The sequence below is a fragment of the Micrasema longulum genome, unplaced genomic scaffold (genome assembly GCF_059751315.1).
Source record: "Micrasema longulum isolate JH-2025_06_02 unplaced genomic scaffold, ASM5975131v1 h1tg001893l, whole genome shotgun sequence".
NCBI lineage: Eukaryota > Metazoa > Arthropoda > Insecta > Trichoptera > Brachycentridae > Micrasema > Micrasema longulum.
In genome coordinates, this window is record NW_028279067.1 from 30953 (window position 1) to 55727 (window position 24775).

Below are 24775 nucleotides of genomic sequence, written 5' to 3' on the forward strand. Positions count from 1 at the left end.
AACATTAAAAAATATTCTAAAATGTAACTAACTTGAAGTTTTCACACAATGTAGGTATTGTTTTTTGCTTGTGTTCATATTGTTATTCCTTTATATTCGTGTTGTTTTTTATTTTAATTTGTAAATCTATGTCACTTGTTTTTGGCCGATGTTATCACATTTTGGTAGAAGGCTCTTTCTTATAAAGGAAAAAAAGTACCTAGCATTCCCAAAGCATGGATATTTTTCCCGAAAAACGGAGTTTGTCTTTGAATAAGTTTCTGTGTCTATTGTTTATGGTATACCGGAAATGAATGATTCATTCGAATGATTAATTCGATTGCTTCCTTCATTCGATTAGTAAATTTAGTCAATTATATCCATCTCTAGTACATAGACAAAGCGCACCATAGAAAAATACAAAAAACCTTATAGTGAGCTCTATTAGGTATAGAGCAATACCACCCCTTCCACTTACATTATTTGACATATTTATATTATATCCTTTATCTATGGACATATTGCATTTGACAGCGCGTAGTAACACGTGTGCCGGGTTGTGTGCCTAGCTTTTCATTTTTCTATTTTAATGAAGTGGAATAAAGTAAAATAACTATTTAAATACGAAATGTTTTTGAACTGACGTTAAAAAATAACTTGAATCTTAGTGTTTTGACGCATTGCTTGTAATTAAGTTATTACTTGTAAACACCTGATATTTTAACAAAATCAAAATGGTACTGTAATATTAAAATATATTTTCTTAATATTATTAATTTTTAGACAAGTTCACGGTGTTATGATTATTTTTCGGATGATAGCTGCACTCTATTGATTTAGTTTTAGCATGTGTTAAATGGAATGTGTTTTAAGTGTTGTTAAACATCATTTTTTAAAGTATAGTCCTGTTAAATTTTGTCTTTAAAATCAAAAAAATGTTATCTTTGGCAAATCTTTTAAAACTTTCCGATAGAAAAATTCTAACATATCTAATATTACTTATAGTGATCAATTCATTCATTGACTGTCCAAATTTGCTGGAGTTGGTGTGTTTCCATGTTCCTGGTGGACATACCCGCCACAGATCCCCCTTTGGCTCTGCAAGTTCTAGGACCAACTATCACATGCACTCGCCTATCCCTAGGCTCCACAGATATAGTAATCAGTATGAGGATAAGGCTGATATATTTGGTTCTGGACTTGACAGTTATAAAACGAGTCTGATTTCTTTTTTCTCTGTGTTTAAAAATGTTTTTCTTATTTGCTTTTTCGTATTTATGTATATATTTCGAAAATATTTTTGGTTACTTATTGTCACTTTTGTTATATTTATGGAATTTTATCAACTTTATTATGTACATATTTAAATATGTTTTTCTTTTTCATATTTATGTTCAACGTATATGTTAAAGGCAATTTATGTAAAAAATGAATGATCAAATTACTAATAAAAATTTATGTTATCTTAATATTTTTTTCTTTGTTTTAAGGGGAAACAAAAAAAGACCAGAAAAATTGTGGAAAAGAGATTTGCTCAGATGAAAAAAATGATTAAACCAACAGACAGCCGCATCAAACCCGAACTCAGAACTATTTCCAAAAAGAAAAAACCAGTCGACCCACATAAACTAAAGGTCCGAGAAGCTCCACAGGCGAGTTCCGCGCTTTTCTTCCAATACAACACTCAGCTGGGGCCCCCTTATCACATTCTTATAGACACAAATTTCATCAACTTCTCCATAAAAAACAAATTAGATATGATACAAAATATGATGGATTGTCTCTACGCCAAGTGCATTCCGTACATTACAGACTGTGTTCTAGCGGAGTTGGAGAAGCTGGGGAGGAAATACCGAGTTGCCTTGAAAATCATTAAGGACCCTCGTTTCCAACGTATCTCCTGTCTTCACAAGGGAACCTACGCAGATGACTGTTTAGTGAACAGAGTCTTGCAACACAAGTGTTATATTGTCGCCACTAACGACAAGGACTTGAAACGTCGAATAAGGAAGATCCCCGGTGTTCCTATTATGTTTGTATCGCAGCATCGCTATACCATTGAGAGGATGCCAGATGCCTATGGAGCCCCCAAATCTGCCATTTGATACTAGTCTCACTCTGCGCTATGGAAAAAATTGGAGATAATTAACATCTGCTGAAAAAGAATATCAGTATATCATCAATTTGATAATGAATTGACCAGAAAACATATGTAGCAAAAAAATACGTATTACCTGCATCGATTCATCTACATTTTTTTATAAATATAATGTGCAAAGAAGTATTTGAGGGGTTAAAAAATAAATAATTCAGATTTATTTTCATTTTTGGATAAACATCTTAAACCTTTTTTTTCGGAATTTTTCGCAACAATTTAGAGAAGGGAATAAGGAAGTCTAGGCATTCACAGGGCTTGTGACCTGTCATTGGCTGGTTTAAATGGCCACTTTTCACGCTGTGTAACATTCACCATTCTGCCCGTGTTTAAACATTCACATTTCTTCAACTCTTCCTTCGATCCTCTTTAGATTTAAATAATTCCCTAGAGGGCATCCAGCCTGTCTACAAACATTTGGATACACTCCAAATATTGTTGATTTTTTTTTTTTTACCACAGGCTAGAAAATGCAATGTCATTTGTAGATGTGAGAATAATAAAGTGTTGTGTTCATTGATACAATGACATGATATATAGAGTAAAATATTTTTAATTTCTTTATTTATTTTGTTTATTCAGAAAAACAACAGCAATACAAAAAAATATACACAACATTATAAAAAAAAACATAAAATAAAGCCAAATCCAGTTCAGTTAGATATTAATTCATAGAAGTGCATGTGTGCGAGTTTTTTTTGTGTGAGGATGCGTGTTTAAAAAAGTGGAGTGTGGTTTTGGTAGGTATGTGAATATGTGTGATTGTATATGGGTGTGAGGGTAGGTTTATGGACAGGGTGAGTGTGTGTGATATGAGTGAATAGAAACAACTTAAATTTATAATGTATCACTACTATATTTAATACCAGGGCCCCGATTACTATGAGAAGTTAAAAGAGTTATATTCGTGTACGAAAATGAGTATATTTGCACATATGTTTAAAGTATCTTCATCGGTAACCTATAGTTGGTAGTGATTTTATTTAATTTACTTTCATATCATTTTAAATTCTCTATCCTTACCTCTGTTTTGTGTAAACACATTTAACTCCTTAATAAAGATACCTGTCGCGAAAGCAATGAAACCGGTCACTGGATATTCCAAATTTGTGGATTAAAGTATCACTCATCTTTTATTTCTATAATAAATTACAATGAACTTCCACTAAGAATTTTCACTTACAAACTTAAGTGTTTTACTTTGTAGATAAAATTGAAGATAAATGTTAACTTCCCATTGCAATCAGGGTCTAGGGCTGCATTCAATAAGGATATTCATTTTTGGGACCTAAAAAAGTTTGTATTTTAATGTTAACAATCAACATTTGTTTTTGGTGGATCCCAATCAGATTCTTCCCTTTAATTGCTTATAATTTCGACCCATTTATTTCTTTTCGCTGGATTTTTGGGAATGTAAAAATAATGTTAAATCACGTTTATTATACTTAAAAAATGTTTTTCTATCAGTGCATCCCTGTAACTGAGAAAAGCTTCTCAATTGCGCCACCAGGCGTAGTTTGACGTTTACAAAAAATCATATTTTTATTTGAATATTAATTGTTTTAAGCCTTGTTAATCACTTATTTACCAATGAAAAGTTACGCAATCCTTTATACGATGTTTATCCGAAAGGTTTTTACACAATTTCATGACACAATCAGGCATTTTAGTTCCGATTCTTAACATCACGCCTGGCTGGAGGTCGAAAAATGACTAAATACGCATTGGGCATGAGTTAAGTGTCATCATTTTTGAGGGCTTAGGTCTATGTGTATTAATATGTCAATGATCGTGTTGGATATAAACATTCAAATTAACCAAACTGTGCAAAGATACTATTGTTTTGCAATAACTCTTCCTTTCAAAGCTCTTCTGCTGAGTAGATTATCAAATGTTTCAAGTTTCTACGATTGTCTAGAATATTGTACATAACTATGTGTTGAGTAAAGATTATTATTAACTATTATTAATTGTGTTTTGAACTACAATATTTTGAAAAAAAATGTTCCAGATTTAAAAAAATATATAGTTCTCCCTTTGACTTTTAAAATGATTTAGTTATTATTTATTTATTTATTCATTCATACATACAAATACATACATATTACAAAAAAATACAATAATAACGTATCCCAAATTCTATGAGGCCAAGGTTGTGTTAAGTTGAGTTGGGATACAACATAAAGTGGAAAGTGGAAGCACGTACATAATTAAATAATAGCAAAAAAAAAAATTAAATACATAAACATACATATATTTAAAAGGATATCTGAACAACACGCTTAATATTATATAAATCTACGCAATATCTCGCAGCAGTCTCTTGCAATGGTCTCTTCGCTTAGGCAAAATCCACACTTGTACACTCCTGAAAATGCCGAAACCTAGCTATTTAACCTCAAGACACATAACTTATTCTTCCATTCAGTGCATGTAACTGATATTATAAAAATTTTTACTACAATAATTTAGCCAAGAAATAAACAGAGTGACTAATGTTAGTAAATATTAGTATAAAACCACATATAGACTTTTATGTCTACCGGTTTCGAGACGTACCCGCCTCTTCGTCAGGACACTCACTATACCAACATGTAAATATGCCTGCACTGCAAATGCAAACACTCTGCACTGTGGTCATGCACCTAGGTGCCACATTTTACTACCTACGCAGTTTATAGATCGGCGTTGATTCTGCAGTGCTATCTCTACTCATTTGTGTGTTCAAGAGGTCTTTCAGTTTGAAGAGGAGCAATTTATAAAGAGAAAAAAAACAGACATGGTATTTCTAGATTTATTGACATCACAAGAATATTAACAGAATAAAATATGAATGTTATCACAGGAATAAACTAAATAATCTAAACTACATTATAAACCATTCCAATTCTCGACACTTAAACTTATTAATTTAATAAACACTTTTATAGTTCTATATTTTGGTTCTATTTTTGATTTTTTTTTCCATGCATGTGTTCTTATATAGAAAAACTTTTTCTTTTATTCACATCCTTTATATTGTTACATTGTAGAATTATTCAATCCTCGAGATTTCCAATAAATGTGACACTTAATAAATCATAATATTATCTACAGGATGTGATCAGTTGGTTTGAATTATCAAAAATACAAAGCCTAGATAATTTGCAGTATTGGAAATTTAACAAAAAAATGCATGAAATACATAAAACTGTATTTTTAAAAAAAAATAATTTTAGCTAGCAAACTGTTAAATATATGAGAAAAAAAAACATCAAAGCATTACAACCATCCAATAAAACATTACTTCAAAATAAAGAAAATTCAAAGGGAATAAACATATCGTCATGATTGTAGAACAACAGCGCATCTCAACTTTAGAGCAGTTTAATTTTTTTTTGACACTGTCAACTTGATAAGTACAATGTACATAATTTGATACTTGGGTCAGTTATATATATTTTATTGTGAAGTCAATGTTGCATTTTTCGCACATCCATTATTCTACGATCACGAAGATATGTTCATCATTTAAATTTCAGGAATAGTTTTCATTTAACACAAAGAAATTTACACAAAAATAAACATTGTGCTCAAATATGAATTCGAAGGCGCCACACTGTGTAGCTGATTTTACACATATGTATCAAAACGTTTTTAAAGGCACTCCTGCTGCAACTGCTATTTTAGTAAAGACTCAAATCAGTAATAATATGAATCATTTCATTTACTAAAAATAATATTCAAGTAATTCAAATTTAAATATTTATGAATTGCAGGAGTATAGACAATAAATGCACATTGCAATTATTGCCTAACCAACAGCCTACTCTGCCTGATATTATAATGAATTTCCAAATATTTTTGTAAGGTTGATAACACCTTTTCTTACATAAGGTAATGCCAATGAGGAAGTTCAGCCCTACGGAAAATTGGATATAAAAAATGTATGAAAAAAATTATAAATATAATTGTAAAAAAACCAACTACTTTGCATGACGTCACTAGTTCTTCAGAATCAACCAACGATAAGAAAGTTGTTATAGCTTTACGGTAAGTCAAATGACGAATCAGCAGAACTCATCGAGAAGAAGGGGAAAAGAACTTCAGATGTCGCAAAGCAATTTCAAAATTGCAAATTTTTAAAAATCATAGCGCTGATAAAAAGATACATTTTTTTGTTGTTGCTTAGTTTAACAATCTATTAACAAATAAAATAAACCACTGAACTTCCTCATTGAATTCCTTTTTCATTAAACACACATTTTGCTAGACAAGTAGTAGGTATAAGAAATGTAATATTATTTTGCTTTACTTGAGGAGTGGGACTTTATTATTCATACTTAAGTTTGCAAGAGTTCAGACTTTTATTTAAACTTAACATAAATTATTCATCCTATTACAAGACATCAGATTCCTTTTTTGTAGAGCTTGTGGGAATGAGATACTCGAAGAGGACGCCTGTGGATTCAAGTGCATTTTTGGTTCGTATTAATGCTGTTCTGTTGAAGTCTTCCAAGGACAGTCCTTCGGACAATCCACGCTTCAGTGTTTCCAGAGCTGCTCCTTGTTGACTGTTAGATACCATGATGTCCATTTGACAAGAGTATATAACTCCAAATGCTTTAAAACTATTTATTTCGGTACTTTTCAAGTATCCCACCAACTTGTTTAAAAGTTCGGAGTCATTTTTTTCACGCGCTTCTTCTAATACTCGTCTAAACATGATGTGTTGCATTTTACAAATATGTTGCTTCCAGATAGTTTGTGCTTCTTCATCTTGTCCACTGATTAAATAATGCATCCAAAGAACATTAAACGGGGATAAAATTCCCTTTTCAGCATACTTTTCGGCAGTTTCCACATCTGAACGAGAAATAAAATCATAATTATATTACATATTAAAAATATAATAATCCTACGAAATGGTGTTACATATTGTATTTATTTATGAATGTAGAAACTGATTTTCCATTTAGAATTGTATGTAAATAAAACAATTTTTTACCAAAGGCAACTGATTGTTAAAATTGTCAATTAATTTGTAAATAACAATATTCTTACTTTTTAGCACTGGCATTTGGTGAAACAAGAACATTTAATAGTTCTAAATAACATAATGTTATTTTTGACAAAGTTTTGACAGTCATTCCACATAATCTTTGATTTTATCTTTTTCTATGAAAGTTGTTCATATTTAAGCATTTTATCTTATTGGTTAATAAGTAAAAAACATAATTATTTATTTGTGTGTTTGAATTGGGAAAAATAACTAAACACTTACATTTGGGTATAAGAGCGGGGTATGTAGAAATAAATCCTATGGCTCCTCCTCTAGGAAAGGACTTATCTAGTAGATCTTTATCTGCTTCGGGGGAAGAAATCTGCATAGAGAGAGAGCTCAGATATTCAGAAACGGCTTCAGGTCCCTTATTAATGTATGCGTTACATTTCCTGTTACCAAAAGACAAAATCCTTTTTTGGTCATCGGATAAATATTGTTCAATCTTTTCAAAGTTTTCTATATCACCTTTGGAAGCCAGTACATTGAGTAGGTATTTCATTTTACTGGGATCGGGAAGAGTTCCTTTTTTAAGATATCTCAAACTAATTTCAACAGCGTCCGTAATCCTACCGGCTTGAACCAATTGCTCCATAAGAAGTGATACTTTTTCTTTTGTCAATTTTGTGTTTGTTGTGTTGATTTTTAAAGCGAGATCAAAATCTTTAGACAGTATAGCATTTGTGAATTTTTCACTAGAATTGTTTGGTGTGATTGTTGATTTCTTCTCATCTTTTTTTACTGGAGAAGTCACTTTTTCTCGAGGTATAACAGGTTCTTCTGGTACCACAAAGGGGACCGATATTTTGTTGGATTTTAAGAATTTGGCCAAGTGAATTAGGAACTTGTCCGTAGGTTGTACAGATTCTTCCTGTAGGAGAGTCCAGAGTCCCATGGCCTTGTCAACATTGCCTTCCCGGGTGTAAGTAAACAGGAGTTGTTGGAACACTTCGGAGCGGTCAATGTGGGATAGCTCCTTGGTGGCTTCCAGTAATCCCTCTAGGTATTCCACCTTACCCTCTTGTCCGTAACGTTCACACGCACTAAAATCAATTCAATATTATTAGCAGTTTGTTTAGTTTTTTATAAATATTATCTAATGACAATTATTTAATATAACTTGTGTTATTCTGATGCTGAATTATATTATGGCCATAATTCAACATTACAAATATATATATATATCACTGTAAAATAGTAAATTATCAAATCACTTTAGTGTAATAAGGTTGAATACATAACTCAATGAAACTTAATCATTCTAAAACATTCGAGTTTGTCAGTCAAACTTCTTGGTGGAAATTTATTATAGAAATAAAATAATATTGATACTTGATACACCAGTCTTGAAGACGTCACGGAAATGATGAAACCGGCGACTGATTATACCAAATTTGTGGATTTAAATATCACTCGACTTTTATTTCTATAATAAATAAATAATTATGTTTTTGCATTTCTTCGCGTGTTTTTGTGAATCCGAGTTTAATTCAGATGAATGACACTGTTTACAAACCTGTTGAAGCGCTGGTTTCTGACTCTCATGCCGGGAGTTTCCAGGATACGGCGAGCTTGACGAAGGCGACCGCACTCCACGAAGCCAAACACCAGGTCGTACAGGCTGTTGACCTCCCCGTGTACCGAGGTGCTCAGGTCGGTGAGGCGCTGCAGACCGACGGCGTCCTCGGCAGCAATGAGTCGCCGCGTCAGTTCGCCCTTCCACGGCGTGCAGCGGTAGGAGAGACAATGCTTTTCGAACTCGTCCAGAGCCTTGTCCAGACTTCCCATTTCTATGTGTACGCGAACTAGCGGCCCCAGGAATGCATTGCTCGGCTGTGCACAAGTGAGAATTATATAAATAAACAAACAAATATCATTTAAACCCGACCTGACTAGAACTGTTATTTTTTATTACCATTATAATCATCAATTATGAATGGAATGTTGTGAGATAAATGTATTATGAATCACTACATATATTTCCCACAACATAAAAAAATTGTAAGTTGTTAAAAAGTTAAACAATAATTTGAAGGGTACATACAATAACAATATAATGTACAAAATTAATATTATTAATAAATTTGGTGTTTGTAAATAACAACTTACCTCAATCATACGCTTTTCCAACAGCAAGTTGAACATTTCATTGATCTGGAAAAAATATGCAAAATTAGAATTTTTTCAAACTGAGGGGGCTAAATGCAAAACCGCCACTGTCCATGATCATTTATTTACGGGAAGATCAACAAAACCACTAGCCAAAAGACTATTTCTTTTAAGTTCAATGTGCACATTCAACTTAAAATGAATAGTCTTTTGGCTACCTGTTATACCCGGCACAAGTTGCACATTAAACTTAAAAGAAATAGTATTTTTGCTGCTGGCTTAGTGGGCTTCCGAAAACAGTGATCATGCACAGTGGCGGTTTTGCATTAAACGCCCTTAACTGTGCATAATATATACAGTAAAACCTTGTTTTTACGTTTCCCGCTTTCTATGCCGAAATGTTCAGGCCCCATTTTTTTCTGTACATTCTCATTCAAATATTTCTCCCAATAAACATTTTTTATGATTTTCATAACCCCAGCTTTATGTTGAAGTTTTTTGAAACTCATTAGAAGTACCAAAAACGCCAAGCCGCGTTTGCCCAAAATTCAGAATAAAAGCAAGGAAAATAAAAAAAAATAGGGTAAATTATTGTCTCAAACTAAATTCAAAGTAGGTGCAGTGTAATAAACCTCTTTGTTTAAGTGTCTAATACATTTTTTAAGCAAAGACAATCTTAGTGACGTTCCGATGTCCTTTGGGTTATAGTTTTTCATTATGTCCTTAAATAATTAGTATTTTTGAAAATGCCATATTGACATATTTATTACCAAATTGTGGCACGCAGTTGACGCTTGTTTGGGAAGAATACCGCCTTTGCGTCAAGAAATTGCGATGCAGAAAATTTAAAGTTATAAACATAAGGTGAAAAGAAGATGGTTTAAACAGTTATCCAGTGTGAAACAGTTTTGCCGGGATGTTTTTGATTTATGACAGTTGAAATTATGTGGCGCTATAGTAAAAAAAATGATACCATATAAATAAAATTTTCCAACACTTAGGAGAAAAAATATTGGGTGTATTTCATGCAAATAGTGTTTTTAAATTTAAGTACATAAAATCATTTAAAGGTTTTTTTTTTCAACAAAAAAAACATACAGTAAAACCCCCTTTTTAAATTTTTCAAGGGAGCAAGAAAAAAAAGTGTAAAACTGAGGAAAACGCTTAAAAATGAGGAAATGAAAAATGTATGGAAAAAATAGGAATTCCATAAAAATCTAATTGATTTACTACACTATAGTGTACACATACTTCCAGAAAAATTGTAAAAACGGTGATAAGTGGAAATTGACAATATTTATTTACCTATTTTCAATGATTTCACTAAAAACATTTTTATATTTTTCAAACAATATTATGTTATCTGTTTTTTCATTTGATTTAAAAACAGCATGTTAAAATTATTTTACGTGTAAATAAAAAAAAACGAAAATAGAATTTTGAATTTGCATAAAATAATTTTTCCCCTAAATGTTGGGAAATTTTATTTATACGGTATCATTTTTTTTTCTATGACATCACTAAAAACAACTGTCATGTAGTTCGCGGCTTTTTAAACCATCTTTTTTACAACTTAAAATATTTCTATTTTTATGTTTTAAATATCACAATTTAATGATATTAAAACTTTAATGTTTCTAAACGTTTGTTAACTGTGTATCATGATTTGTACAAGTCAATATGACGTTTTTGTTCAAATGAAAACTACGACTAACCCTTAAGGAAGACACAAGACAAAAGGGTCAACTACACTACACCTGCTTTGAATTTAGGCTAAGACAATAATTTATCCTTTATTAGTTCGGTAGTCAGATGGCAGAAGAGACCATCTGTAATTTTCAAAAATGTTCAGGAGAGCTGAAATACGACTCAATTTAAAGATGTAATTTATTATTGAAAAGCAACAAGTGTCGCTTTTCAATAATAAATTACCACTCTAAATTACAGTGTTTTTTTTTCTTTTCTATGTTTATTTACTGAAATATTGATTAAAAGTTTTGAAAACTAAAAAACAGAAAAAATACAGATGGTTCTTTCTGCCATCTGACTACCGAGTTGTTTATCTGTTTTTATTCTTCATTCCCGTGGCATACGCGGTGGCGCGCGGGCCGTGGCATCATTATTACGACATAATATTGGATTTTTTAACACATCAAATGAATTCCGAAATTTCTTAAGCGTGAAACCGGGGTTATGAAAAATGTAAAAAACGTTAATTGGGGGGGAATATTTGTATGAGAATGTATGAAGAAAAATGGGTCCTGAACATTTCGGTGTAAAAAGCGGGAAAACGTAAAATCGAGGAACGTAAAAGCGAGGTTTCACTGTATTATATTGATAGAAAATAACACTACATATTTTTAATGAAATCATTGAAAATGGATAAAAATATTCGATCCCCATGACAGTTTTTACAATTTTTCTGGCAGTATATTTACAATAGTCTATTACAATTGTATTTTTATGTACTTAATTAATTTTTTTTTACATATTTTTCATTTCCTCACTTAAGCGTTTTCCTCAGTTTTACAAATTTTTATTGTTGCTCCCTTGAAAAACGTAAATAGGGGTTTTTACTGTAGTACATAAGAGTGTTGTAAAACCTCTTGTTAACCTCAGTAATGTCGTGTAATAATTATGCTGTTATAATAGTATCTTAAAATAAGCCTGTAGTTAATTTTGCCTCTATTATGAGAGGTAACTAAATCATACAAAAGCCTTTTTTTCACGTGAATGAATAATAGAACATAAGTTCTAAAACATTCAAGTTTGTTAGTGAAAATTCCTAGTGGAAGTTCATTATTAATTGATATAAAAATAAAAGACAATCGATATTCAAATCCACAAATTTGGAAGCGACAAAATCAGTCATTGGTTATTCCAAATTTGTGGATTTACGTATTACCCATATTTTATTCCTATAATAAATGCACAATAGTTCTATAAAATTATAAGTAGATAGTGAGAACTGATGATATTAAAACTGACATATGACCACATTGTAAATCTAGACCCTGATTAAAATAAGAAGGTAAAAGATTTATCAACGGTTGTTCCCACAGTCAACTTGAATTTTCTATCTAAAGATTACAGTACTTGTATATTTTGTCAATACCTATCTAGAATGAACCTTTCTGAAACTTCTAGATGTAGGTTCTGCAATGCAAATGAGGAAACACCGATACGCATTCTTTGTGAATGTGAAGCTTTATATCATAAAAGAAGCCACATCCTCGGGGGACCACCGGCTAAATCTGAGGATGTTGCATGATTGGTACTACGTAACTGAGGAAGGCAACTAAATATTTTATATCAATATTAAAGTTTTAAGAAAAAAAGATCGAGTTGAAGACAGCGACAAACTTCGGTAAATCACTTAACTTTCAACTGTAATCTGCGGTCTGGACAGTTGATATATTGTTTGGTGGTTTACCTTAACAAGTTCTCCTGTTTCTGCGAGGTAATTCAGTACTTGCCAGCACAGAGAATTGTACAGGAAGTTGCGATTTATTTCCACTGTTTCCAACTTCTGTTTACTTAACAGATCCATGGCCTTATCCACTTGTCCTTTGTGGACATAAGCCAATACTATCCTTATAACCTGAGAAAAAACAAATAATTTACGTAATTAATAACCCATTTCATAATAAAATCCATTAATAAAATTTAATTGTGACAAAGCGTATCATTATTATTACTTACTTTAATGTCATCCAGATTAAATTCGGGATCTTTAGAATACAACAAATTAAAGTATTTTTCACATTTCTCCAAATTCTCAACGGAAGCATAAAAGTCCACTATATTGGCAAGTAAACCCAAAGAAAAATCGTAGATTTCAGCTTCCATCTTGTTCAAATATTCATCTACTTTGTCTTCCTGTTTTTCCTTCATGTACGCGAGTAAAAGTTGTTTTTTAAGCCCTACATGGGTAGTACCTTCGGCATCATATTTCTCAACAAGGTTTTCCAGAGTTCCGATACTTCTACGAACTTTTGGAAAATTAAATGAGTCTTGTGGTGAAAGCACTAGGTCTTCAGCAGTCAAGCTGGAAAGTGATTGAGACATATCGGGAGTTAAATTTTCTCCAATCTTTTCTTGAATTTTCTCAGCCCAGTTTGGGGTTATTCCAACTCCTCTAGATTGCAGACTATCGAATACAGCTGGCAGAATGGGCAACACTTTACTGGGAGACATTCCAGCGAGGCGATACAACAGTCTCCCTGTATAGTCTCGATATCCCGAGCCTTGGTTTTCACTATCGTCCGCTTCTCTATCTTCTTCACCAGTTATCGCCTCCACTTTTTTCTTGGTTGGTTCTACAGCTGACAAATACACAATGGTGGCAAAAGATTCTATATCTTGAGTCTGAATAAGACAATCTAATATAGCTTTTCCGGACATTGCGAGGTTTAACTTGGTTCCGTACATTTTAGCCAAATCGGCTGCGTTCTTGATTTGATTTTTAGACAATAGATAATCAATGCACGCTCTACTGGCAAGTCCGGGAGATATCTGAGCTTCTCGAAGCGTGTCTATGATATTGCTCGGTTCCATATTACGAAGATTGGGAATAATGTACTCTCTCAAAGTTTCAAAAGAAACGCCAATTTTAAAATCGACAATCATCATTTTAATAACATCCATCATTTTTGTATGATCCATTTTACCTCTTGCAACAAGTAATGGCCAAAAAAAGTGTTGACGGATTGGCAATCCATCCTCCTGGAGGACACGGAATAGGGCAAAAGCTAGTTGTAGGTTACCAAACTGCAGAGCTGATTCCGTAGCTATAGAGAGGGCCATGGGACAATGGTTTTCTTCCTGCAGCTGGCGACAGATTGAGATGACAGTTTCGGGAGCTGCTACGCGGGCAAGGTGGCGGATGAAGAAGGCTCCCTGGTAGGGTGAGGAAGACTCGCCAACGGGGCTGGCGGGGACTGCCAGAGAACGGAGCACCTTCAGGGCGGAATATTCACGCCCACGAGTCAACAAGCGCAGAATGAGGCTGATGGCATCCTGATTGTATCCTGCTGATCGCGGCATCTGCTCGAGAAGGAAGTCCAGGTGCTCCTCATGACCCGAGACTGCACATTCTTCAACTACATCCATGATGTCCTACATCATAAATATATTTAAACTTTTCCATTTTGTCAGATTTCCAATTTAGTGGCTACTTCACTAAAGAATATTAATGAGGTTTAATGTTAATTTTTTGAGTAGACAAGCCAAGTAATTCAAATTTATTTTAATTGGATCAGAATGACATACCAAATAAATAATAATAATAGTGGAGCTATGTAGAAGTAAAATGGATTGTCTCATTCACCCAAACCAATATTGAATCAACTCCTCCACGAATGTGTAGCTTATGTTATGTTTTTGTTCTTTCATTGTGCGTTTTGTAATACAAATAATATAGATGTAAATAAATTAATTATAAATATAAATACATAGTTTTTAAAACTGTCTGAACATTCTGTTGATTATCTAAGTCTTCTTTGTTTATTCTCAAATGTAAAAATATTTTTAAAAAAAAGGATATAGTTAAATGTCCTCGGCACAGGTAACCCCAGTGAGGTCACATTATTTTTATTATTGATCATAGTTTATAATGGAAAAAAATATGAATAAATAAAACAAAATATTTAAGGTGTTCAATTGGGACACCTTATAACTAGGAACCCTTGAGCAATGGGTCAATATTTTAAAGGCATAATACCCTCCAAAATGTCCGAGTTCACGACATAACCTGTTATTAGTCCAGTGTGAATCCATCCCTTCTAAATTGCAAACTATTGGTCACCAACCCAAGCATTCCTTTTGGACAAGGAATGCAGTAGGATAGAATCACGGATAACTACCACACTTCCTCATGTAGAAATTCTTCTCCAACATGAGGGAATATCTCACCTCCTGTAGACTCCATATCACCGAAGCACTCTCAAGCCTGCTCCGGACAGTTGTACAGCCTGTATCAGATTGCCGATTACCATGGTGCCATTTTAGGGAATTACCTTATCCGAGAGGTATATTTCCTTCTCCCGGCATTCTTCTAGCGTGGAGCGCACTGCGTCCATGTCACCACGCGCCGCGCTGCCGGCCATGAGCAGCGCGTACGTGCGCGGCGAGGGCAGCAGGCCGGCGCCCGCCATGACGCCCAGCACGGCGCGCGCGCCCTGCGCGTCTCCCAGGCGCGAGTGGCCCAGCACCAGCGCGTCCAGTACGGCAGCGCTTAGAGGCAGCTGCAGCGCGCGCATGCGCTCCAGCACGCGTGACGCGCCCTCCACGTCGCCGCCCTGGCAGTGCCGCCACATCAGGCGCTGGTACGTCACCCTAATGTGCCAAATCCGGAATCACATTACTCAACAATGTCCAAACTTAGCTGAAATATCACGCGGTGCTTAAAACAGTTCAATAATCTCAAGTAATTCTTTTTCTTATTTTGGAATTCAGCACATATATTGTCTTTATCGTAGAACAACGACGGACGTGAGAAAAATGCGACATAGACTTTCTGTTATATTTGCTCTTAAAAAGGTTACATAAAGGCTTTACATTCCAGGTTAGAAAAAATATATTTATAAGGTTGGGGAAAAAGTAATTTTGTATTTTTCGCTTTATTTCAATGCTTTATAAAAAGTGTTACAAACATCCGATTTAAGTCAAATATGCGCCATTCTGTTCGATAACTTGTTGATAACTAGAACCCAACTTCATAATGCCCCTCTCGTAGAAGCCCTTGTTCCTATTGGCAAAAAACTCAGACAATCAATTTTGTATTATCAAAAGATACCATCAATAAATGTTTTTTAGAATCTCAAAACAATGTTCGGAAGAAAAAACAGCACTGGATGACGTCAAAAACCCAGGATTTAGTAGAGAAAAGAAGATTAATGAAAGCCTCTAATGCTAGCGATTGTCAATCAATTCAAAGAGAATGCAGAAAAGATAATGAAGCGTATCTTGGTAACATAGTTTAGGTTTAAACGAAGTGTATACAAAATGCGTTTTTATATTGATATATTAATTTAGATGGATTACATAGCTGGTTTTGTTTCGATGCATATTTTGTTTATTGATTAGTATTTTATGAATTATTTTTATTAGTTTTATATTATTGGATTTTTTTTTTTAATAATTTAATTTTGATAAATTTTATTGTTAATTTTATTTAAATACGTATTTTATTCGTGTTTATTTTACTATTAATTAGTACAATTTTTGCAATTTAATTTCAATTTTTACAATAATTTAAATTCAATTTAATAATTTATTTTGCTCATTTTATATAAAAATGTATTTAGTTAGTGAATACATGTATTTGATGAAAAATAAGTATTGTCTCTTTATTTTTATTGTTTCAATATTTATGTGTATTATGTATTATTTTTCATTGTTGTAAACCAAATAAATATGCTCAGAAGTAGACATACAGAGAGAAATGAATCCAAAGATTTATACAAAAAAATAAAATTCATAACTCGGCAATTCAAACCAAAAACACGGGCAATCGAAGATGAAAACGGGTGTACAGTAACAGAAATAAAAAAATTACACAAGTCTGGAAAAAAATATTGCTAATCACTTTTGACTGGAAACCGTCCAACCAAAATTGATTTTAGAAATATTGGTGAACGCGAACCAACTTTACTAAAATCAGGGATAAAAGCAGCAATCCATCACTTTAAACCTAGAAAGGCTCTCAGTGTGAATGAAATCCCCATAGAAATCATTTAAAAAATTTAGACTATGGAGTGGATATGTTTTATACGATATGTAGCCACATCAGGAAGACAGGAAAATGGCCGGTGATGATGATCAGTGTCATTCTGTTTTTATACCACTACGAGACGAAGAGGCAATATGGAAAAATTAGTGGTACAAAGACGAGTAGAGGGAACTCGATCTCACGGAAGAAGCCCTACCAGATGGACAGACACAGACTTGGTGACAGAAGCGACTGGCGTCCCTCTTCTGGAGGGTTCCGTTGGAAATTATTTTGGTAGATACAAGATTATTGTAGAGCAGTGCTGAGCAGAAGCGCTGAAGATAGAAGCAGATGGAGGCGGATCATAAGGACATGCTTCCGTCCTGCCAATGTGACCACGACTGCTCTGCCAAGAGCAAACGGCTAAGAAGATGAAGAAGATAATGAGAATCAAGTTTGGGCAGTGTAAAGTTCGAACCTCGGACCATGGATACGTGAGTCCGCAACACTAGCCACAAGAGCACAACCCAATTCATATTATGTTATTATACACGATATTTGTTTTTTTATAAAATGACTTTGGTAGATACAAGATTATTGTAGAGCAGTGTTCTTCTCTTTTTGTTGCCATATGTACAATTTTTCTCTTTTTCCTTTTCATTTTATATTAGTTATTGTTTAAATAAAATTAATAGGTGGTAAAATCGAATTGGCATCGCCAGATATTTAATTGGAAGATATAAAATTATTTGCTATAGGAATTCTATGTAAATATTACCTATTAGGTTCCAGTCCCTTTTGTTCTAATTCTTTGAGAAATTCGGTAGGAGAGAAGTCGTGTTCATTTTCAATATATACTCTAAGCAAGGCATTGTAATGTGAAATGTCCATTGGAACTCCTCGGTCCGTCAGGGTTTTCCATATCTGTTCCACCAGCTGAGTGCGCACTTCTGGTAATTCCTCGGGCACCAGGCTTCCTAGAAGACGAAAATAGAATAAACCACATATGAACAATTAAATAAAACTTTATTGTGATATTTAGGTATATTGTAATAAAAATAACTGCCTTTAAATAACCCACCCATATAATACATGATATTTATTGTACAACGTTATAAGGTCATTTTAAAAATTGGTGTGGATTATTTCTTCAAAATTCTAAGAGAAGATTTGAATTCCAAATACAAAAAGAAAAAAATGCATTTCCTTCCTGAACATGGGTACTTATACAGCTCTCATAATGAGGAAGTTGAGTGGTTTTTTATTTATTTCTTAATTGACAATCAAACTAAGCCAAATTTACCTATTTTTATTTTTATGTATCCTATTATTATTGCAAGAAAGGACTTTTTAAAGTTTTGAAAAAAATTTGTTACTCCGCGCTTTCTGCGAGTTGTCCTGATTGGTGGGTTAGCTTCCCGGAAACCAGAAACCTATCACAACACTCTATCATTGGTTGATTTAATGATGTCATCAAAGTAGGTCATTTGAAAAAAATCATTTAATTTTTTTTTATAAATTTTAGAGAAACTTATTCGAACAATTAGACGCTTTGATTTTTACTGAATGTAAGAATTTTATATTCAATTTTCAATAGCACTGAACTTGGTCATTATTAGTGAATATAGACGCTTCAATTTTTAATAAAAACGAAACCGGGCAGTGTCACAAACCAACTACCGCATTCCTTCCGCCAGCCAGGTTAACCCCCTATTAAAGATATTTATTCCTCAAAAAGATTATCTTTCTCTCTGTTAATATATCTGTTCTTGTAAAATCTCAGCTGGTTAAATCCAATAATTTCAATCAGATGGAGATGCCCAAAATATTATTCTGTTATTTTGTGTCTGGCAGCAATTAAAAAATAGTTAACAGGAAAGAATGATTACCGCAGCATCGAATGATGAGCAGAGACTGTGAGCTGGTGACGGAGTGTCGGTGTCGAACTTCCTCCAGCATCTCATCTAAATCCCGGCGCGAAAGCCGCCCCACACGCTTCACTTCGGCATCCAGACGCTGCAGCAAAGGCTCCAGGCTCTCCGTCTGCTGCTGAGTGGCCAATCCGTGGCTCCATGTTCTGAGTCAAATAACAGTAAGCATTAGAATTTTATTTCATATTATAAAAACTCTTTTTGCCTTTTATATTTATGCAGAATATGTTTATGCGAGATAGCATCTCCTTTCTGCCCAACGCTATGCAGTTTCTACCTGTCATGTAATACGTACCGCTCTTTTCTATGGCAATCTTTCAGTACACATTTTACTGTCTTGTTCTTATTTTAAAAATTCATCCAGAGACTTACAAAATGGCTGACTCTATTTATCTATACATTTATTGCACAATATGCATAAACAAATTTACTTTCGGCGAATCTATATAACATTGCAGCAGAGTGTCCTCTGATTCAGTTAGTCTCCATTAATCGTAGCTCCGTCTGCTCTAAGATGAAGATACTTACGAATGTTTCTTAACCTTTCCCTTACTGTCCTAAAAACTTCCGCGCATTACGGTGCTGTGTATTCACTACACATGCAAAAAATGAGAGATTTAAAATCGTAGAAGTGTAATATTCATCTGCAATTGCTTCAATTATTTATAGTTGAAGTCAAAAGTGATGGTATTTTTAATCTAATTGCTAAAAACATGAATTCATTCAATCAGTGCACAAAAGAACCGCCTTCAATGAAAACCAAGCGGCTACTAACGCAGCTAACGTCTGGGAGAAGTACAAGAAACTTTTCTGTCCACACGGGTGACGCATAAAAATTATCTCTCTCGCTCCCAAATATACCCATATTATCGAGAGTGAGACGTAAAGAGTGTGCGAGACAATTATATACGAGGGCAGATTGAAAAAGAAGCTACCTAAGTAGGAAAAAACTTTTTTTTTTTCAAAAACCATTTATTTATCAACATGGTCTCCTTTTACTTCGACACACTTAGTAAGACGATATTCCAACTTTTTTATACAATCTGAATGATAAGATTTCGGGAACCTCTCAAAATACGCGTTAGTTTCGGTAATCACTTATTCGTTTGAGCTGAATCTTTTTCTGCGAGCCATTTTTTCATGTTTGTAAACAGGAAAAAGTCACTAGAAGCTAAATCTGGACTATAAAGTGGATGATCAACCAATTCGAAGTGTATTTCACGTAATTTTAGCACCGTATCTAATGCTGTGTGAACCGGTGCGTTGTCTTGAAGAAAGAGCAATTTTTTCTTCTTTAAATGTGGTCATTTTTCCTTGATTGCATCATTCAATTGATCCAATAATGCACGATAATACTTTCTTGTGATTGTGGATTGTTTTTCAAGATAATCGATGAGCAATATTCCGAGAGCATCCCAAAATACAGTGGCCATAACCTTGCCAGCCGATTTCACTGCTTTTGCCTTCTTCGGAGCACTTCCACCAGCTTCCACCTATTGTTTCGATTGATTTTTAGTTTCAGGTGTATAGTGGTGCACCCACGTTTCATCAACAGTTATTGATCGACACCAAAAATCAACAGGATTACCCTTTACCATGTCCAAACACTGCTGTGAAGTGGTCTCTCGAACTCATTTTTGTTCGACACTGAGCAAACGCGGCACCCATCTTTCCGATAGCTTTTTCATATGCAAATGTTCATGCAAAATGTTGAACACACATTCATATGAGATGTTTACCATTTCAACAATCTCACGCAACTTCATTTGGCGATCATTCATAACTATATTGAGGATTTTCTTGATATTTTCTTGATATTTTCTTTAGTAACCACCTCTTTTGGCCTTCCTGCTGATGGTATTGTTGCAGTGCTTGTTTGGCCGCGTTTAAATTCAGCAATCCAATATTTTACCATGTAATCTGACGGAGCAAACTCACCGTAATGTTTATTGAGCTTTTCTTTTGTCTCTTTCGCCGTTTTCCTTTTCAAATAATAGTGTTTAATCACTGCACAAAATTCGCTTTTTTCCATTTTCCAAGAAACACAAAAGTTGTTTACTTCAAACGACTACAACAAATAAACTAATCGATGAATTTGGGTGACATTTTAACAGCTGCCGTTTGACAGATTGCAATTTGGAAAAAATAAATATTTTTTGTGTTTGTGCTGCCATCTAGCGCTAGGTAGCTTCATTATCAATCCGCCCTTGTATTAGGATTACTCTTTTACTACGAACGCAACATGCGACACATTGGTAAACATTCTGTTGTATTGGTGATATCTCCGATTTTTTATAAAACGCTTTTTATGTTCCCAATAAGCATTAATTATTTAATAATAAAAACGTTTTTACCGATATGCAAATGTGTAACGAAGGAATACCGAAAATCTCAACCCATCATTTATTATATTTTTGGTGATATTAAAGTTATTAAATACAATGTGTACTAGCTGCACATCACCGGGAAGGGAGAGTTAATAATATAGTACCAACATGACAATATAAGTACGTATACATTTTACTGTATCCCTTTTCTAAGAATCGACTACTGTAGCACTACACCTATCTCGATAAAAAAATTAAATGTATATTTAGAAAGTTATACAAAAAAAATAATAACAACTAGTAATTCCCTAACTATTACATAAATATTTTCTGCGTAGAATAAAATTATTTAAAAAAACTCTTTCTGCCAGCTACTTATTTGGATGTGTGGTGTCGCATAGAAATAAGAGCACACATATTTTGTCTGCTCAACTGTTGACAAATATAATCTCTACTGCAGTATGCCAAAACTAAATTAATGTGTTCATCTATTAACCAATAATCTATTTTATCAAAAAATTTTAAAATACCAAATATCCAACACTGCTCGCTATTTGGTTAGCGTAGCTTCAATTAATGACGTACGAATTTTCAATATACAGTAGAACTCCAACTATCTGAACTCCGACTATCCGAATAGCTGATTATCCAAATCGCTCAGAATTTCAGAAAAAAAAATTAAGACAGAAACGTACTGCCATTTGCAAAATAACGACTTGGCTGTCCGAAAACGGATGATGACAGTCAAACAGCTTACTTTGACCGAGATGTTCAGCAAGCAATGACTTTCATTTACAGTACGGTACGTACCTACTGTACTAATGTACAGCACTTGTAACTTCGCTTAGCATGTAAAAGTGTTGGCTTTACATTTAATCAATTAAGAGCTAATTTTTAATTTTCAAACATTCATTTTCATTTTCAATATACACAAAGTAATTAATTCAAATATACCTGTTTCCAATTTTTGATTGTCCAAATGGGGTCTGTACCCAATTGATTCTGATAAATGGAGTTCTACTGTATGTGTAATATGTATATACTAGATTTTTGGTTTCATAAATGAATCGGTGATTTTTATTACAGATACATTTAGAACTACAAACACCCCATAATATAAATAAATGAGAATTATGAATGAAAATGTTTCATTTGGTAAAGTAATTCTTTTTTAAACATAATGCTGGATCCTGTCAAATAAATGACGTATTTGGACTCGACTTGAAGACGATGTAATTTAACTTAACAAGTTTTCATTATCTTTTTACACTAATATAATATAAGAGTACCAATAACTATGAAAACGACTGATTTAAAATACTCACTGCGAATAACCAAAAGTTAAAGAACGAGTGCTTTGAAGTAAATTGTTGTCATAGCCTTTTGGGGTATTTAAAACAGAACGTGCGGCACTGGCAAAACATCTAATAAATTTACCCGTACGTAATATTGTCGACATTATTATGTTTTATTGAAGTAACCTAAAAAATAGGATTACGCAAGGACAACCACACGGGACAGACCGGCTCATAGAAATAAACGTTAAAAAATAGATTGGTAAGTCATCTCCTAAGTCACATGTTTCTTCTACTTCTGAGAAATCTGTGGTTTTAAAAAAAACTTATTTGATCCACAAAAAGGCTGCAGGGGAAATTCAAATATTTGATTTGCCACCTCAGAGCCCAGACATAAATCCAATTTAACATTTATTTGTGGGAACATCTTGATAGGAAATAAAGTTAAAGGTCTCCACAAAATAAAGAAGGCTTGTGGATGATGCTACTTGAAGAATAAAAAAAAAGACCGCAAGAAATTATCCAAAAACTTGAAAAGTGATACACAAAATATTAAATAAATAAATAAATCTGTATATTTTTCTGTTGTAGTATTATTTTTGTGCGTAAGTGCTGCCCCAATAAAAAAATATTTCAAATTATTTTTTGTTTCAATTAATCTCCGCTTTTCTCTAATAAATATAAAACTATAAAATTAAGAATATTCCAGAAGAAGCGTATAGTCGTACTTGAATACATCGGAATGTGTCCAAAAATTCCCTCACTATGCCCCACTTTCGCCGCGCGTATGTCACTGCGTAATGTTGCTTGGTGGGAAAAGATATAATCATAACACAAATGTAAGGTAAAAAAAAGCAATCTGTTAACAGATTAATTTGTCTAAAATTTTATTGTGCCCGCGGAAATATTGATTGAGACAGCAAAGTAGATAAGCAAAGGGTCATTTAATAAGAGTAATTGAATTAATGAACTTTGAACTTAAAATATAAAACAAATTTTGTTTTACATAAAACGGATAAGTATTTTTACATCATGTTAAAAAATATTTGATGTTTTAAAGATAATGTCGGTAACATGTCCACCACAGAGTTGCTTAATCCGAGGTCCAATTTTTTTTTTCTCATTAGATGAGCAAAGTAGGGTAAAAAAATTACTGCCCTGGCAGCACTAACAAAAAGTCCAATTTGTTTCTTCGACAATCTGACAGATGGAAAAAAAATTAAATTTTTAAGTAATGCATTTGCTATTACACATTTATTTGCTAATTACATATGAAATGTGATCCCACCTGTTTCTTTAAGATCCTAGCAGTATTTCTACACTTTAAAAGGACAACACGGCATAATTGAATTCAAATCAGGAGTTGCGTACTGAGCGACGTCTACATATAAACTCATAATGGGTCAAAACGTAAACCTACTCATTTATGAGTAGTTTAGTCGCCTTCTGTGCGTATGCGGTACCTGGACTATTCTTAATTCTATGTAGAGAACAGTTTGTTCGAAGAATTTTTCACATCTTTGTACGGATTTAATTCACATACGAGTATATTAAATACTTTTGTATAATTTGTGTTCACATCTCACTTTTATAAATCAAGCAAAAGGGCATAGATATAGATAAAACTATAACAAGGATAAGCTGAAGGGCCCGTGTTGTGCCAGCGAGTGTTCTGCAAGAGATCATTATTTTACATACCTACCTTATTAGGGGCCTTATTATAAACCTTGTATAAAGTTACGCCTAGGCATAGTGGGTAGAATAAGGAAAAGAATAGCATCCTTATATAATAATGGCGGACTGAGGATGGTAGTCCCATTCTTATTCTACACAAGGCGTAACTTTATACCAGGTTTATAAGTAAGGCCATAAAGAATATATTTAAAAAAAAATGTAAACAAAATAATTTTTCAAAAAATAATGAGTCCTATTGAATTGTAAGCATACAATTGCTCACCAGATTCTTACATTATTTTTTTAATATCATATACGTAGCTTAGTTATTACATTCATGGGTACAAAAAAATATGTCAACCCTATACTCTATTGCAATGTCCTTTGGCCATATTTTGTCATGTTGTATAAAAAAAGAGAGCATTGCAGGAGACGGCTGATAGATATTGCATAGATTTATTTATTACTATTCATGTTGTCCAGAAGGAAATTAAAATTGATGTTTTTAATATAATTTTTATTTTTGTGTTCATTAATAATATGTATACTTCCA

General features: G+C 33.3%; 2 protein-coding genes across 2 annotated transcripts; one reads left to right on the forward strand and one right to left on the reverse strand.

The window, feature by feature from the left end:
* Positions 1 to 493: 493 nt before the first annotated feature.
* On the forward strand, positions 494 to 2297 carry Bka (FCF1 rRNA-processing protein Bka). The gene is made up of 2 exons (XM_088238423.1): positions 494 to 716; positions 1470 to 2297. Exons 1-2 carry the CDS (start codon positions 714 to 716, stop codon positions 2082 to 2084), a joined length of 618 nt encoding a protein of 205 aa, XP_088094549.1. The 5' UTR covers positions 494 to 713; the 3' UTR covers positions 2085 to 2297.
* A 2617-nt stretch (positions 2298 to 4914) lies between these two features.
* On the reverse strand, positions 4915 to 22797 carry bsf (bicoid stability factor). Its single transcript, XM_088238422.1, has 10 exons — positions 22579 to 22797; positions 18885 to 19072; positions 17774 to 17972; positions 15302 to 15620; positions 12987 to 14402; positions 12718 to 12885; positions 9285 to 9329; positions 8692 to 9008; positions 7398 to 8218; positions 4915 to 6979 (listed from the first exon to the last, which is right to left on the reverse strand). Exons 1-10 carry the CDS (start codon positions 22710 to 22712, stop codon positions 6513 to 6515), a joined length of 4074 nt encoding a protein of 1357 aa, XP_088094548.1. The 5' UTR covers positions 22713 to 22797; the 3' UTR covers positions 4915 to 6512.
* Positions 22798 to 24775: the final 1978 nt, after the last annotated feature.